The sequence below is a fragment of the Rousettus aegyptiacus genome, unplaced genomic scaffold, assembly GCF_014176215.1.
Source record: "Rousettus aegyptiacus isolate mRouAeg1 unplaced genomic scaffold, mRouAeg1.p scaffold_m13_p_1, whole genome shotgun sequence".
Lineage (NCBI taxonomy): Eukaryota > Metazoa > Chordata > Mammalia > Chiroptera > Pteropodidae > Rousettus > Rousettus aegyptiacus.
Window position 1 is genome coordinate 128,202,375 of NW_023416284.1, and position 16,448 is coordinate 128,218,822.

Consider the following 16,448-nt stretch of genomic DNA (forward strand, 5'->3'; position numbering starts at 1 on the left):
TGTTATGTAAGATTCCCTGGGGCTGAGAAACCAAGAAAGAGGTCAATAACTCCATCATTTATCGAGTTTATTAAGAGAACTTAACGTGACGCGTGTCTTGGGTAGTGGCAAAATGGTGGATATCATCGTTGTGCAGTGTGGCAGGTGCCAAAAGATTATATAGAACAAGGCAGGATGGATAAGGATTCTGGGGCATGACTGCCCCAGCTAAGGGGAAGGTGCCCTACATACTTGCCTGAGGCAGGGTGACAGCTTGTTCCAGGAACCTGCAAGCCTGGGGCGTGGCAGAGAGGTGAATCAGTCTTTGAGGGGATTTTGGAAAAGTAACCTCTGTTCTGGCCTGATCTAGCTGGTTGGTTTGGCAGTAGTCTCATCATGGAATAGTCTCTCCTCTATGGAATAGTCTCTCCTCCATATTGACCCTGATCAGATTCTTCTTAAAGCATGCAAATAAATCAATCATATTATATTGTGGGGAAGAAGAAACTTTTCTCTCCCCTTCAAAGTTCTTTCAGCTGGTCTAATCGTTAAATCTACATGAGGCAGATTAACAAGAGAAAATAACCAAATTTAATTAACATGGACCCACATAAATGAGAAGTTCAGAGACAGAATGAAGAAACGAGGCATTGTGACATTCTGAGCTAACGATGAGGTAAGGCACCTTCTGGAGAAGGTCATTTTCAGGATAGTAAAATGAGCAGATGTTCAGTAATTAGAAGTTTGCCCTGCCCTGTAGATGGGTTAATAAAAGGGTATCTCTGATAATCTCTTATTATGGGCAAGGTCTCTAATTCAAACTCCCCTAGGTAGTAGGGGCTGGGGGCAGAAGTTTCTCTTGAGCCCAGAGTGTCTCAGTTGCCTTTAGCTTAATAAGCCACATACCACAGAGGCCCAACTTTGGGTAAACTCCTTTTGAACCCAAACAATATATAATTACAAAGCATGCTGTGATATTGTAAGAGCATGTATAGGAGGACTCCACCAAGTCTGGGGGCCCTCTAGAGAGTGTTCTCCTGAGGAACTGACATTTAGACTAAGATCAGAAAGATATCCAGGAGTTAACATGGTACATAATTATTCCTAATCTTTTGAGCGTGTATCTGAGTCAGGCTTCACTTTGTTGCATTAACTTCTTTAATCTTCCCAACAACCCTGTAAGGCGGGTATTATTTTCTCCATGATGAATAAACTGAAGCGAAATGATGTAATTCACATGTAGACCTCAGGCTCCAGGTCTTACTCCGTATTCCAAAGCTATGGAGGTGGGTGTGGCCTAGGAATGGGCGGAGCTAAGATTGCTGAAGTGCTGGTGGGATGATCTAGAGGAAGCTGGCAATGTAAGAAAGGGCCACATCCTGTAGATGTGGTAGTTTATGATATTCATGTCAAAAATTGTGTTTTACCTAAGGCCAGTAAGAAATATTTTAAACGGAAGAGCACATGATCATATCTATCTATTTATTTATTTCTTATTTTTTTTTAGATGAGGCAACCCTTGGTTGACCTCACAGATTGCAAAGACCTTGTCAGCTTATAATCCCTTATTTTTTATTTTTTATGCCTACAGTGCCTGGTCTTCCTAAGTGGTCTCCCATCCAAGTACTAACCAAGCCCGACACTGCTAAACTTCTGAGACATGATCATATTTATGTTTTAGAAAGATCACTCAGGCTGTTGCGTGAAGACTGGATTAGAAAGAGGGGAAGAAGAGATGTACAGAGACCAGTTAGGAGGCTGTCTCAGCAGCCCAGGTAGGAGGCTGTCACAGTAGCCCAGGCACAAAATAATGGTGACCAAAACTGTGGCTTGCCTGAAGAGATGTAGAGAAGTAGACAGTTTAAAACAGTCTGGTGGAAGCAAGCACTTCCAAGTAATTTAAAAAAGAGACTCAAGTCCCTTAGAAGCAATGATGTGAAATATGCCAATTACCAATTATTTGTATCTAGTCCTGTACAGGGAGTTTGGAAGTAAGTAAACTGGTTCCAATAGACATTAAAATCATAGCATGGACTGTCTTACAACACAGTACAACTCATTCAGCTCATCGAAAACCATGTCAAAGGCCTGCCCCCTGGCACCTCTGTCACCACATGCTCCGCCCTCTCAGACCCTTCTGGCCACGAGGAAGGCATTTGCCCAGGCTGCTCTGGCCAGGATTCCCAGGGTAGGGCCCCTCAAGGTTCCCCCTGGCACCCACACTGTGCTAGGAAATGCCCCATTTACCAATGCCTCGGCCTCCCCAAATATGGTTCCCAGACTATTTGCTAGATGGCTGGAAGAAAGGGAATAATTTCTCTCCTGCCAAGATGACAAGTCAGGTTTCTAGAGACAGATGTGTGGCTCTGTGTAGAGAGAATATTTGGGGTGTGAGCATCTTTGGCAGAATAGAATGGTGTGGAAAATGTGAAGCCCTGGATTGTTTCCTCTGCTAGTCATTTTCTGGGGCTGCCAAGTTGAGGGAGAGCAGAGAAAGGGCTTAGCTGTGGAGGAGACAGGGATTAGCCAAACTAGCTATTGCCTCATCCACATGAGACGTGTCCTCCTGGTTCTTGATTAAATCCTCTTAAAATGCAGATGACAAGTCTTGTGTTCTCACAACAGGAACATCAAGGCCTTTCAGAACTGGAGAATGTTCTTTGTCAGATGGGCACTGGGATTTGTAGCTCCTATTGTAAGTACGTGCTGATCTGATGAGGCATTCTGCCGATCATCAGATTCCTAACTTTTACATTCTGTTTAAGTTCAGCTATGTCTAGGGAAGACAGAAGAATACTGGCTGAAAAAAAAAGTCAGCCGTGCCCTTCTCATGGATCTCCAGGAAACTGTAAGGCTTCCTTTCTGAAACTGATTTAGTGCTCTTTCTTCCTGGGTGTGTTTTTTGCGCCACCTTGTGGGTTTATTGGGAACTGCATCACCCTAGCTTCTCAGGGCTCAGAGAACCACCTTCTGTAAGAACCCCAGCTGAAAATGTTAGAAGGGGTGGCCACAGTCCCTGGTTCCCTGAAGTAAAGACCAGGCTTGGGCTTGCCCAGAGGAAGACCAGCTAAAAATGGAATGAGAATGAGGATGTTAAACTTTCCCTGATCCTCTACAGTGCATCAGATAGACAATCTACGACCGCCCTAGCCAACTCTGCTTGTTGCCTATGAGGCAAACAGAGATGGGACAAGGCCTGCACTGCATCTCAAGTCAGGTGCTTTTGAAAGAATAAAGTTATAAGACCTTTTCTTTTTTTCCAGAGGGAGCAAGAAAATAAGGAAATTAAGGTTGGCAAGAGCTACTTCCTGTTTGTGAAGTTCTGGTATTGCAGCACTTCTGCTCTGTGGTTATTGAGCTGGAAGGGGGCTGCTCTTGGCACAGAAGCAGAGCAGAGTAGATTTTTCATAACATTCACTGCAGCTTGTCTTGGTTGTAAAGAGAAGCCCAGAAACAGCGTGGGGCTCAAAGGTGCTGTCCCAGGCTTGCATCTGACCTGGTAAGGGGCCTTTGGCAACCAGCCCTCTCAGGCTCTGTGAGAATAGCACTTTGTAGGCCGTGTTATGTAGTGGAGAGAACATAAGCTCCAGTGCCTCAAAGCCCTGCTTTTTGATCCACTCTACTTCTCATACCCGCTGTGTGTCCTTGGGCACGTTGCCTGCGACAATCAATCTTCTAGTCTATAAAGTGGGGATAGTAACAGGACCCGCCTCGTGGGATGCTTGGAGATTTAAATGAGATATTATAGCCCCAGGCCTGGCTCTTGGCCAGCTCTCCTAACTAACTGGTCCACGTGAGGAACCAACGCGTGCTCTCTGTAAACATCTGATTGAAACAACTGCTCGTGGCCGTGGTGAGGGAGGTGATAGGAACAGTAGCAGGTCAAGGATATCTGCCCTCTGGTCTGTGATTCGTAACAGCCCAAAATAGGTCTCAGTGGAGATAAGACATGAACTGCAACATGCCTGAAGGCGGGGTGCAGTCACAGAACTAGCTAGAGGCCAGAGCCCACATGGCTTCCCCCGTGTGGCGGGTCTCACCACCCTCATGCGGGCCCATGTCCAGGCGGCAGCGGTGGGGTGGTCCTCTCAGCCTCTCGGTCATGAGTGGCTCCCACACTCTTCCCCAGGAGTTTCCTTTGAGATGGAAGTCAGCAGACGGGGCCACTGTGAGATCTGGCCGGAGAGGGTAGTGTGCATGCCAGTCAGCCACCAGGGTGAATGTGGCTCTTCCGAAAGGCACCTGAGAGGACACAGTATTTAGCCGCAAAACCTGAGGAACAGCCTTTTGTCATGTCTACTCATCTTCCATTAAAGATTCTAAGCACTGGAATGTGTGCCCAGGGTTTCCAGAGGTTGCCATCACCTCAGGAGAGAAAGAAACATTCATTTACTGAGTATCTGCCACGGGCCAGGCACTATGTTAGGGAGTTTAGATATGTAATACTCAGCAGCCCTGTGAAGGAGGAATTGTTATTTCACCCACTTTACAGCTGAGGAAACTGAAGTATAGTGAAGTGAAATGGCTGTCCATCTGGCTAGTGAGAACGGCCAGGGTCAGGATGGGGGTAGGGTCATCTTAGTGGCATTGTACCTTCATGTCCCCCACAGCACCAGGCACAGTGCCCTGGACTCAGGAAGAGCTTAACAAATGCCTGCTGAATTGAGAATAGAAGGATTCAAGTGCCAAAAAGGCAGGTGCCCAAGCTGGGCTCTGAAAGACCAGTTGTGTAGAGCTGCAACTGGCAAGTCATCAATTCAGAATTCACTGTCATCTGGCCAGTGGCCTGCCGGCCTGCGGCCAGCCTTACAAGTGCTGACTTGATCCACTTTGGCTCCTTCATTTTAGGCAATCCACCTTCCAAAGAGGTACCGGTTGGGAAGTACCCATTCATAGTCACCTCCGATGATGGACGGAAGGTTCCTGTGGTCCAGGCCTATGCTTTTGGCAAATACCTAGGCTATCTGAAGGTCGAGTTTGATGAAAAAGGAAACGTCATCACTTCACATGGAAATCCCATTCTTCTCAACAGCAGCATTCCTGAAGGTACCTGAAATTCGCGGCAATGTTCCACTAATTCATAGATGGCTGGATTTCTCTCTCTCTCTCCTCCCCCCCCCCTTCACTCTTTTTTTTTTTTTCTTTTTTTCTTTTGTTAGTTTCAGGACAAGACTGTAATACATTTGAAGAATTGAGCTTCTCCCTTGAGTTTATCCTTTCGTGGATAAAATTTAAAACACACTCAAATGCCAAAAATCTCCATTTGCTCCTTCAAGTCCTCTCAGTGTCAGACACTGTGTCACTGCTTCTTGTACCTTGTCAAGCTTGACCTTGGCATGGGAAAGCCACTCTCAGCTCATGTCCAGGGGAGAGCCGATTATGGAAGCAAAGGGATTCAAATTATAAACACACTTCTATGCTTCTTTCTCACCTGCCATTTACTGCTTTACCACAATCAAATCAGGGGTGGATGAGCAGTGAGGGGCTGGGACCACACGGACAGGAGAACCTCAGTGAGCCCTTTGTACTTGACCTTGGGCCTTTCATCACCCATCACCACCACTAATGCTATCCCAGGTGGGCCAACGGGTACCCAGACAGATGTGATGAGTTGATGTTCGAATACTGAGCATGTCTTTAAATTAAGATCCATTCTTATTACCAGAAAATGTACGTAAATATGGTAAAGAAATGTATACTCACAACAGGTAGGCGAAATGACGTGTGATTCCTTCTCTAAAATTTAGGCCGAAGTGAGATCTGCTTTAACTGCGGGCTGATTTTTTTTTTTTTTTTCTTCCCCAGATCCAAATATAAAAGCAGACATTAACAAATGGCGGGTAAAATTAGATAATTATTCTTCCCAGGAATTGGGGAAGACGATTGTCTATCTGGATGGCTCCACTGAAACATGCCGCTTTAAAGAATGCAACATGGGCAACCTGATTTGTGATGCTACGGTGAGTGGTCCACAGGAATGCAGGGCCTAGTCCCAGGGAGGAAGGAGAGGGAGAAGAGAGAGGAAAGATGCAAGGAGGGACAACCTGATAGTTATAGCATTGTGAACATTTTTTAAAAACTGAGTGCCTAGACTAAAGCTCTTCGCACTGAGCACCTTCGGAAGGAACGTAAACTAGACCGGTGCTGACCATCGCTTTAATGATTTGCAAGAACTGAAGCATTTATTTTAAGGTGTTCATTTCTGGATGTCTGAAAGTCGGATGTTGCTTTCCTTTTGTAAGATGGTCGGAATACACGAACTGTACTACTCTAAAGATGCAGACATAGTAGATAAAACACATCTGCTTGGGACTAACTTGGCCAGACCATGTTTCACTGGTCTTATTGGCTCCAGAGAATGAGGCCTAGTGTGACTGAAACCTCCTTCACAAGTAGAGCATGGCAACACATATTTATAATAAGTCACCCATGAAAAGCAGCCTTCTGTTCACCTGTCTGCGGACAGATTGGCGTGGCAGCCGCCTGGGGGATGGATGCTGAGCCAAGGTCTGCCAGGTCAGACTCAAAGCCCACACCCAGGGGGCCATTTCTCTGTGCTCTGCACAGTGCCTGGACACAGCCACACTCAACAAATGTCTGCCAAGTAAAACAATGTTTACGCTTTCCAAGGTAAGACCAAGGCTGCAAGAGAAGTAGTTAAAGAGAAGCTAGTGTGTGGATGTTCAGCGAAGAGTCTTGAAGGGAACACCCCAGGCTAAAAGCAGTGTTTACCTTTCTGTTAAGAAACTGGGGCAAGTGTAAGAAAACTTATTTTTGCACTTTTTTTTTTCACTAAGGCCCACTGGCCTGGGAGTATGGGAGTCTTAGGAGAGGGGGCTCAAAGCTACTTGCTTTTCAGAGTCTGACACGGGACTGGTCACAATATCTTATTTTTCTTCTCAGAGCATAAAACTAGTTCTATCTGTACTTGAGAAATCTCTGGAAACACAGGAGCAGGGGAGAAGCAGTTTTATTTCCTCAATAGCGCTAACCAAATTTCTGGAACTGACTCTAAGGAAGAAGACCCAGAATAACTAATGTAAATTCCTGCTACTGTTGCAGATTAACAACAACCTTAGACACTTGGATGAAACGTCCTGGAACCACGTGTCCATGTGCATTTTAAATGGAGGTGGCATTCGGTCACCCATTGACGAGCGGAACAATGGTATGCTCCCCAGGCTCAGCGTCATCTCTCTGACCACACCCATGGGCAGCCTCAGCTGACCTCGGCCACCAGCCATGTACCATAGTTTGGGTTAACAGCCATTCAAGTCAGTGCCTAGCCCAAAGGGCACGCACACACTCGTGTGTGCTTAGTACGTATACGCACATGGAAGCAGCAGGCTAGGGTTAGTGGAACCCAAGCTTGAGCTAAACTTCTGACTCACAAAGCTAAATACGAATTGCTGCTGACTTATGCAAAATATTCACAGCCCTCACCTGGATATTTGGAAAAAGAAAGGCAAAATTGTCTTCTGTGCTGGATAATGTACCACTGGGTTAAATTTTTAGTGCATTTACAGATAATCCAGGATCATATCATATGGCAAAATAAACCAAGTAGATGGATACTCCAGATACTCTTGCAGTCTTCCCTGAAATCCTGTCAAGACCAATCAGTCTCAGCGTAAGCCCCAAGCTCGTCTCAGGGACAGACAGCAGGGACAAACTGACTGACTGGAGGAACGAGGCAATCCTTAACACCCACTGAACATCCAGCCTCAAACCGGGAGACCCGGGGCAGGCCACAGGTGACTTTGGAGCCACAGCCATTTATAAGCTCCCACCATCTTGCTCAGTGGTGGAGGACACAGCCAGAGGCATCTTGAATCTGTTTCCTCCCTACATGTCAGGACCCACTTAGACATGGCTGATTCTGTCCTAATAGCCCTCCACAGCCCCGTGTCTCCTTCACCTCCTCTGCCAGTCCTGAAGGAAACTGGTCTTGGGGTAAGCGTGTCGTCATGCTGTTTTCCTTCTCGCCTCTTCTGTGACTACCCTCAGGCACGATCACCTGGGAAAACCTAGCTGCCGTGTTACCTTTTGGAGGTACCTTTGACCTGGTCCAGTTAAAAGGTTCCACCCTGAAGAAGGCCTTTGAGCACAGTGTGCGCCGCTACGGCCAGTCCACCGGGGAGTTCCTGCAGGTGGGCGGTAAGTAACCCTCCCAGGGGAGTTGGACTCTGCTGCTGGTTGGCTTAGCACCCCCTTCCCCAGAACCTGGGGCCAGATTTGTTTGTTTTTTTTTCACAACCCAACACCAGTGCATAGTCTTTTAATGCAGGGGTCCCCAATTGTGGGCCGTGGACCAGCGCAGGTCTGTGGCTTGTTAGGAACCAGGCTGCACAGCAGGAGGTGAGCGGTGAGCAAGGGAGGTAAGCTTCATCTGTATTTGCAGCTGCTCCGCAGCACTAGCATCACTGTCTCAGCTCCACTTCAGATCATTAGGCACTAGATTCTCACAGAAGTAGTACCAGTCCCTGGTGTCAAAAAGGTCGGGGGCCGCTGTTTTAATGGCTGTGGACTCCCAGACCACTGAAATTAGGTCAGAGTCAAAGCCCTGAGGCTCTGGCAATGAGTAGTAATATTTGCCATGCCTGATTTGGACATATCTAATCAGTATTAATTAATACAGATGGTTTCTGGGAGGGGCAGCCTGCTGCATAGACACATTGGAACACCTGATTCTGGTTCCACTGTGACCTGGGACAAGTCTTCAATGTCTCTGAGTGTCCTGAGAAAACCTGTCCTGCTCATTTAATGGATCCCAGTGAAAACTGAATAAAAATAAATGCTCCCCAGATTACCAAAGACTTCTGAAATACTTTTGTCCATAACTAATTCCAGTCCAATGAGTTAATATTTAAATGAATATTCTTATTTGACTTTCAAACCGTATTCTGGCCTCATTTTTTTTTGGCTGTTGATGGTGGGCCTCACTCGATGAGTATGATTGTTTTGTTAAGTCCTCCCTCTGTAGAACACCCCACTGTTGGGATTGAGGGGCTGAAGAAGGCGGTAGGGCTCTTGCCTGCTGCCTGTGGGGTAACCCAAACATTCTGCATTTTTCTAGGAGAGAGTGGAGGGAACAGCAGGGTTTTGATGCTCTGGCACAGTGCTGGGTAGTTGTATGTTTTGTGGAAAACATGCACATCCCGATTATTACCATAGTAGTTAGTCTTTAAATTTTAACAAATGTTTTGCACCCCTCATCTATTTCTCACCTTCCAAAGCCTCTGAACCAAGTTGCTGGACCAGTTCATTCAGGATTTTAAAAACATGTGGTTTCTCCCTGCAGTCATCCCTTGCCCATTCTGGGCCAGAGCCAATTTCCTCCCAGTGGTTCTCAGACCTCCCAGGACTCAAGAATAAACCTAACAAGAAAGGGTAGCTGCAATGTCACCTCACCCTCCTTGCCGAAACTTCACTCAAGCTCAAACTAAATGAAAACCAAGCCCACTGCCCCAATTCCAGATTTGAGCCAAAATCCCTTTCTTAGAAAACAGAAATTTCCCTTTGGATCCAGTGAAAACATAGACTCATTTCTTTTCTAGGAATTCACGTGGTGTATGATCTTTCCCGAAAACCTGGGGACAGAGTGGTCACATTAGATGTTCTTTGCACCCAGTGTCGAGTGCCCAGTTACGAACCTCTCAAAATGGATGAGGTATATAAAGTGATCCTCTCGAACTTCCTTGCCAATGGTGGAGATGGATACCAGATGATAAAAGACGAAATGTTACAATATGATTCAGGTAAACACAGTGTCTCTTCCTCTCCATATCCCAAAGATACTCAAGAACAACAAAATTGATCCAAAGAAGGAAGTTAGTTACTACTCATGATGCCAGGAAGGCAAAGCCAAAAACCAGAGCCTGGCCCCGTGGGACTGACTCTTTCTTTGTTGGAAAACAGTAGCTCGGCGTTGGGGGAACCATGTCTCTCCTCACCACACATACCCATCCATCCAAGCCCAGGGAAGAACATTTTTAAATCAAAAATGTTTTAAAACTCTGTTTAGTACATATAAACAACTATTTAAATTGTGAAATATAGATGAGCTTTGCATTTATAGGAAAAAAGCACCTCTAGAACTTTAGGTTGGATGTGGAAAGCCATCATATTAAATCATCTAAACTTTCTTAAAGAAGCTCTTAGTGAGACTAGGTCAAGGAGTGGATGAGGTATGCCCCCTGCTTTCAGCACACTGGGTTGGTATAGCAAGTTAGAGGAACCACACTTAACCTCAGTCAATGTTTTTGGCAGCATTGAGGGTCACACACCCAGTCTCACTTTTAAAAATCCATTTGAGAACCACTTCATGTTAATAAAGTCCATTGACAGAATACACTACCCCTTCCTTTTCTGTAGGGCAGAAACCAGTGTGCTTACAAGACTTATGCACAGCTTCTCTGAATCACCAAGATGGATCTCTGCCAACTTCCTTCTCAACCAGACCTGTCAATTTAGCTGTTTAGCTGTTTTTTTTCCAGGGAGGATAGAGAGCAGAGCCAAGGCAAAGAGCACTGGCTTATTCTTTCCATTCCATGATAGGAAATGGAAGGGCAGGCTTAAAAAGTTGTCCAAAAAGGCTGATGGCTATGCAACACCCAAGCCCAGACTGATGGGTGTTGGAGAGAAAGAACTCACACAGAAAGGAGAGGAAGCCTTGGCCCTAAGGGTTCTCCACTCTGGCTATAATTAGAATCACTAGGGGAACACTTGGGCCCAACTTTTAAGAGATTCTAATTGGGTTGGGGCAGGTCTCTTCCTGTGATTCTAATGTATACCCAGGGGTGAAGGACAACTGCAGAGTTCTTAAGTATTCAAGTGATAAGGGTTTTTTTAAATAATATAATTGACATAACATTAGTTTCAAGTGTACAGCATAATGATTCAATATTTGTGAAAATTGTGAAATGAGCACAAGTCTAGTTAACATGCATCACCAGTTACAAAAAAAAAATTTTCTTGTGATGAGGACTTTTAAAATCTTCCTAGTAAATTGCAAATATACAATACAGTATGAACTACAGTCACCAGACTATACATTACACCCCCCAAGACTCCTTTATAACCACAAGTTTGTAGCTTTAGATCCCCTTCACCCATCTTTCCCACCCCTCACCACCTCCTGCCTCTGGTAACTACCAGTCTGTTCTGTGTATCTATTAGGTTGGTTTCGTTGTTGTTGAATTCCACATATAAGTGAAATCATACAGCATTTGTCTTCTTTGACTTATTTCACTTAGCATAATGCCTTCGAGATACATCTGTATTGTCCCAAATGGCAAGATTTCGTTTTTTTATAGCTAAAAAGTATTCCTATGTGTGTGTATATATATCTACATATATACATATATAGATATTTCGCAATTTCTTTATCCATTCATCCATTGATGGACGCTTAGGTTGCTTCCTTATCCTGGCTACTGAATGCTTCAATGTACATGGGATGCTTATTTTTCGAATTAGTGTTTTCATTTTCTTTGAATAAATACCAGAAGTAGAATTGCTAGATTACATGTAAGTTTGGTTTTTTAAAAAAATTTTTTGAGGAAACTCTATACTGTTTTCCATGGTGGCTCCATTTATTTTCCCACCAACATCCTCACCAACGCTTGTTATTTCTTGTCTTATTTGATGACAGCCATTGTGACAGGTGTGAGGTGATATCTCATTGTGGTTTTATTTGTATTTCCCTGATGATTAGTGATTTCGAGCATCTTTTCTTGTGTCTGTTGGCCACCTGTATGTCTTCTTAAGAAAAATATTCAGATCCTCTGCCCATTTTTAATTGGATGTTTTTTTATTAAGTTGTATGAGTTTTTTATATATTGACTATTAACCCCTTATCAGATATATGATTTATAGAATGGTGTCTTAAAAATAAAATTGTCGGGTCCCTATGGGTTTGTTGTAGTTACAGGCAATTAGTATTTATCAGCTCTCCTCTCTTTTGGAAATGAAGTTTCTACTCTCTCTCCAGCAATTTTGTGAAAATGATTCTGAAGCAGGCAAGCAAAAGAAAGCCACTTTTATATCTCAACTAATTGCTCTTGACCCAGTTCCCTAATGCCTCTGCTCCGGAATGGTGTAAAGGCAGTAATGTCAGCAACCTCTTTCTGAGTCATCCCACAGCTGAGACGACTCTGTTCCTCCAATTATCCCATATTGAATAATGGGCACATTTCACACCTGGAACATGAAAAAGCAACCAATTCTTTACACTTATGATCACCACTGTTCTGGTCTTCTGTGATACTGTATCTCTGCTTATGAAAGGAATATCTTCACTCTTATAATTACAAAGAACTTTAGAGAAATACATTGGTTTTCCTCCTCCTACTGTTAACTGGTACTTTTTCTGTAAAATTATGTCTCTATTTTTCTAGGTGACCAAGATATCAACGTGGTTTCTCAATACATCTCAAAAATGAAAGTAGTTTATCCAGCAGTTGAAGGTCGGATCATGTTTTCTACAGGAAGCCATTACCATGGAAGCTTTTCTCTAATATTTCTCTCACTTTTGGAAATTATCATTGTTTCATACCAATAGCCAAAAACTCATGTTGCCATTAATGTGTGGAATTGCGTTTTTTCTCAAATGAGATTTAAGCCTGCCTTTTAGGAACTGGCTTTGCGATGGTCCAGACCATCCTCTCAGGCTCCTAGAAGCTGAGCTTAGAGGGTCATAAGTGATCACTCAGGGTCAATAACTTAGTGAACACACAGGCAAAGAATTTAAAATGGACGCTATGAGGGCAAGGCCAACCATCTTTAGTTTATACATGCAAATTTTAATTAAATTTTATTAACAATTTTAAACCTCAGAAATCATTTTTCTCCCTTATAACAATTCTAATACAGCAGACAATTTATGTTTACAAAGAACTTTATCATTTACAAGGGCATTTTAAGCACATCATCTTATTTGATGCCCATAACTTACTTTGGTAGGCAAGGCAGGTGGTTTTTCCCGCATGACAGATGAGGAAACTAAAGCTCAGAAAAGGTTGACTTATTCAAGGCTATACAGTTAAAAGAGACAGATCTAAGACTTGCACTGAGGTCTTCTGACCGCAAGTCTGGTGCTCCTTCAATTATATCCAGTTACTGTTCAGAATGATAGTTGGTCTTGTCTCTTTATATCTAGCAATAGCCCCAAGCTCATGAATGGCAAGTCTCTGCTTTATTTCTGGTCTCTGTTTTTTTCCTTTTTAGCTCCTGCTGTTATAGCAAGTTTAATGGACTAAACACAGGGTAGCATCTCTCTTATACCACCCATGTACCTTTGATAAGTCAGGGAGCAGATGATGCAGCAGATAGTGGGAAACGCCAGAGGCTGCAAGTCAAGGGGCAGGGAGAAAGGGAAGAACAGGGCACCCAGGAATGATTTACATTACAGAAGAGAAAGACCTAAAGGATATTTAGATGTTAGATAGATATTTGCTGAAGCAGTAGCAGCACAGTGCCTGATACATTGTATTTAAGATTTGATAATTTTATGCTATTTCATCAGTTCTGCCCCTATGCTCTTTCCTCCTTTCTTCCTAAAAGTCTCATAAGAGGAACCTTCTAAGATAAGGTATAATTCTAAACCTGCAGCTGTCCTTCGCCAGCAAGTGCCGGCACTGGATTTATTCTGGTCGTGACACACATGCGTGCGCGCGCGCGCGCGCACACACACACATACACACACACACACACACCCTCCCTCAGTTATGGAAAACCTAGAAGGGAGATAAGGGTTGACTTTTAAAATGATATACAACAGAACTTTGAAGTCAGCTCTGCCTCCAAATCAAACAAACAATCCTCTTAAATCATTCTCAAGTACAGATATGAAAACTGCCTAGGAATGAGCCCCTCTGAGTGGGTGCTCAGGAAATACCCAGACTGATGAGATTTTTGTCCCAAGAACAAACACTTGCTTAAGGTGGTAGTAGGAGCATGTGAACCTACTCAGCATTGCATAAATGACCCAACAAAAATGGGAGCCTTCACCTTAAAATAATAGTAAGCAAACAGCAGCTAGAGGTTTGCAGAGGGAGTATGTTTGTTTCTTAATGTTTACAAATATTAAGTACTCATGATAAAAAAAAATATTTTTAAATATAATAAACTATATAAAGGTTGTTGCAGGAAAATAACCCCCTCAGTTCTATGCATATACAGATTAGCTATAAACAAATGTCTGTAAGATTGTAAGAAAAATTAGGGTAAGGTGCAATTAGGGAATATTTTATATTTTATGCTTAGCCTAGTAAAATAGGATAAATCCTATTACAGTACAAATTTTTAAACATTTTTTAAGTTTTCTAAATATGTGTGCGTGTATTGTACAGTGTGGTTTAAGAAATGACCTCAAAACACTTTGCTACTGTAGATTCCAAACAATAAAATTGAAGATATACTCTTTGTCTTTGGTAGTTACTTCTTTTCTCAAGCAAATAACTATAACCCAAGACCATATGACTGAAGGAAAACTCTATGACAATTTACCACTGATATCATTTCCCTTGCCACCTGATAACTCTCCTTATCCCACTTCTCATCCCCCAAAAGATGAAAAGAAAAATGCATGTAATTTTTAGGTAGGTAAGAAGACTATATAAAGTATTTTAAGTAAGACTACTAAATTTTTCGGCTTTTGTGTACAGAATCTAATGTAGAAACTGTTTTGAGGTCTACCATGGTCTCCTAAAAATAAAAAATGTCCAAGTGAGTGTTGGGGATTTTAACTATTTATCTGAACTGGTTATGAATCTAAGAATCTTCCTCAAGTACACACGACACAATAGACCTTGATCCATCAGACATCTTAAATCCATTTAGTGGCAGAGTCACCTTCAGAGTTTTGCAACAAACAGTAAGCTGGGTTTCTTAGAAGAAAATTTAGACTGCTCATAACTGTCCATTAGAAAAAGATGCTCCCTCAGGGAGTATGGAGTCCCACAGATGTGTGGCTAGGCTTGCCAAAATTAGGAAGGGTCCCTGATCAGATTCATGGGACTGCTCTAACAGTGCCACAAACTGGGTAGCTTACCAGCAGAAATTTATCATGTCATGTTCTGGAGCCTCAAAGTCGAGATCAAGTTAGCGGAGTTCCTTCCTTCTGAAGGCTAGAGGAACAAACTGTTGTGGGCCTCTCTTCTAGCTTCTAATAGCCTCAACCATTCTCTTTGCCTCTAAGAAGGCTTTTTCCCCATGTTTTTACATGTCCTTTTCCTTCTGCATATGTCTGTATCTAAATTTCCTCTTTATAAGGACACAGTCATCATATTGTATTAGGCTCACTCTAATGACTTCATTGTAATCATCTGCAAAAACCCTATTTCCAAATAAGGTCACATTCGCAGGTCCTGGGGTTCAGGACTGAAGTCCTAACAAAGGACCTCTACATAGTTCCAGGGGACACAAATAACCCACAATAGTCACCTGGCATGATCTGCATAAAGAGCTGGGGCAGCCCCAAAGCAATCAGTAGCTTCGTGTCCTATATTGTTTAGCAAGTGAAAAATTATAATTAATGTAATTTTTGTGCTGATAAAATGGGATACATTTTAGAAGCCGATTTGGCTCAATTACAGCAAATTAAAAGGAACCAGTTTTTTTTAATCTAACGAAATCAAAAAGAAAAGCTTTAAACTTTTATTAAATTGAGAGATCCTAAATCTCTTCTGAGAAGTACTGAGACCTCTAAGAACCTGAATGAAATACTTCATGGAAACATTCATGAAGTTAGCAAATCCATGACAAAGATGGCCGGAATATTCAAAGCAGCAATGGAAATTACAGACTCATTATTCATCAGGATTCTTGGTTACAAAAAAAAAAAAATTCTATAAGCACAGACATATCAATGTTCTCTCTCCCAATTACCTTGGAATTCCTCCAAATAAGGATGTTTCATTCAGGACAATCAAAACTGAGAAATGGCCTCTATGAACATTCTGAGAATTCTCAAGCACAACAAATAAACACAAAATAGTATGTTAAAAACAAAAACACTGTCTTCTAAGTCTGTCTTGAAAACTATACTGAGCTCTTAACTTTCTCTCCAACACTGTTCATTCATATGTGTGATATCCAGATTTTTATGAAACCCAAAAACACCATAAAATTAACATTACAACTTTCGTTTGGTAAGACAATAATTAATTTGTAAAAATATTAGTAATGAAATCATCCCCTAAGACATGTTGTTGATATTACTCTATAATGAAAAATATGGCTAATGAAATTTCTAATTTAGCTTTAAGTTTTTAATTTGATTTTTTTTCAGACATACATGCTACAGATGAAGTAAGGAAATCAATATATTTAAAGAATAAACATGTTTTACCAGTAAAATCAAAATATGTTAACTTTATATATTAGCATTAATACAAATAGCTTTCCTGAAAATTTAACTTATCACGATATAAAATTAATTTGTAATCATAACTTTTGTGTCATAACCA

General features: G+C 42.4%; 1 protein-coding gene across 1 annotated transcript in view; it reads left to right on the forward strand.

The window, feature by feature from the left end:
- The window catches only part of NT5E (5'-nucleotidase ecto), a 48,646-nt gene extending 32,560 nt beyond the window's left edge, over positions 1-16,086 (forward strand). Inside the window, exons 4-9 of the mRNA XM_016158101.2 lie at positions 4,828-5,025; positions 5,785-5,939; positions 7,042-7,147; positions 7,987-8,136; positions 9,537-9,737; positions 12,378-16,086. Of these exons, the coding sequence (XP_016013587.2) occupies positions 4,828-5,025; positions 5,785-5,939; positions 7,042-7,147; positions 7,987-8,136; positions 9,537-9,737; positions 12,378-12,541 (974 nt within the window). The 3' untranslated portion in view covers positions 12,542-16,086. The remainder of the gene's footprint in view (positions 1-4,827; positions 5,026-5,784; positions 5,940-7,041; positions 7,148-7,986; positions 8,137-9,536; positions 9,738-12,377) is intronic.
- Positions 16,087-16,448: the final 362 nt, after the last annotated feature.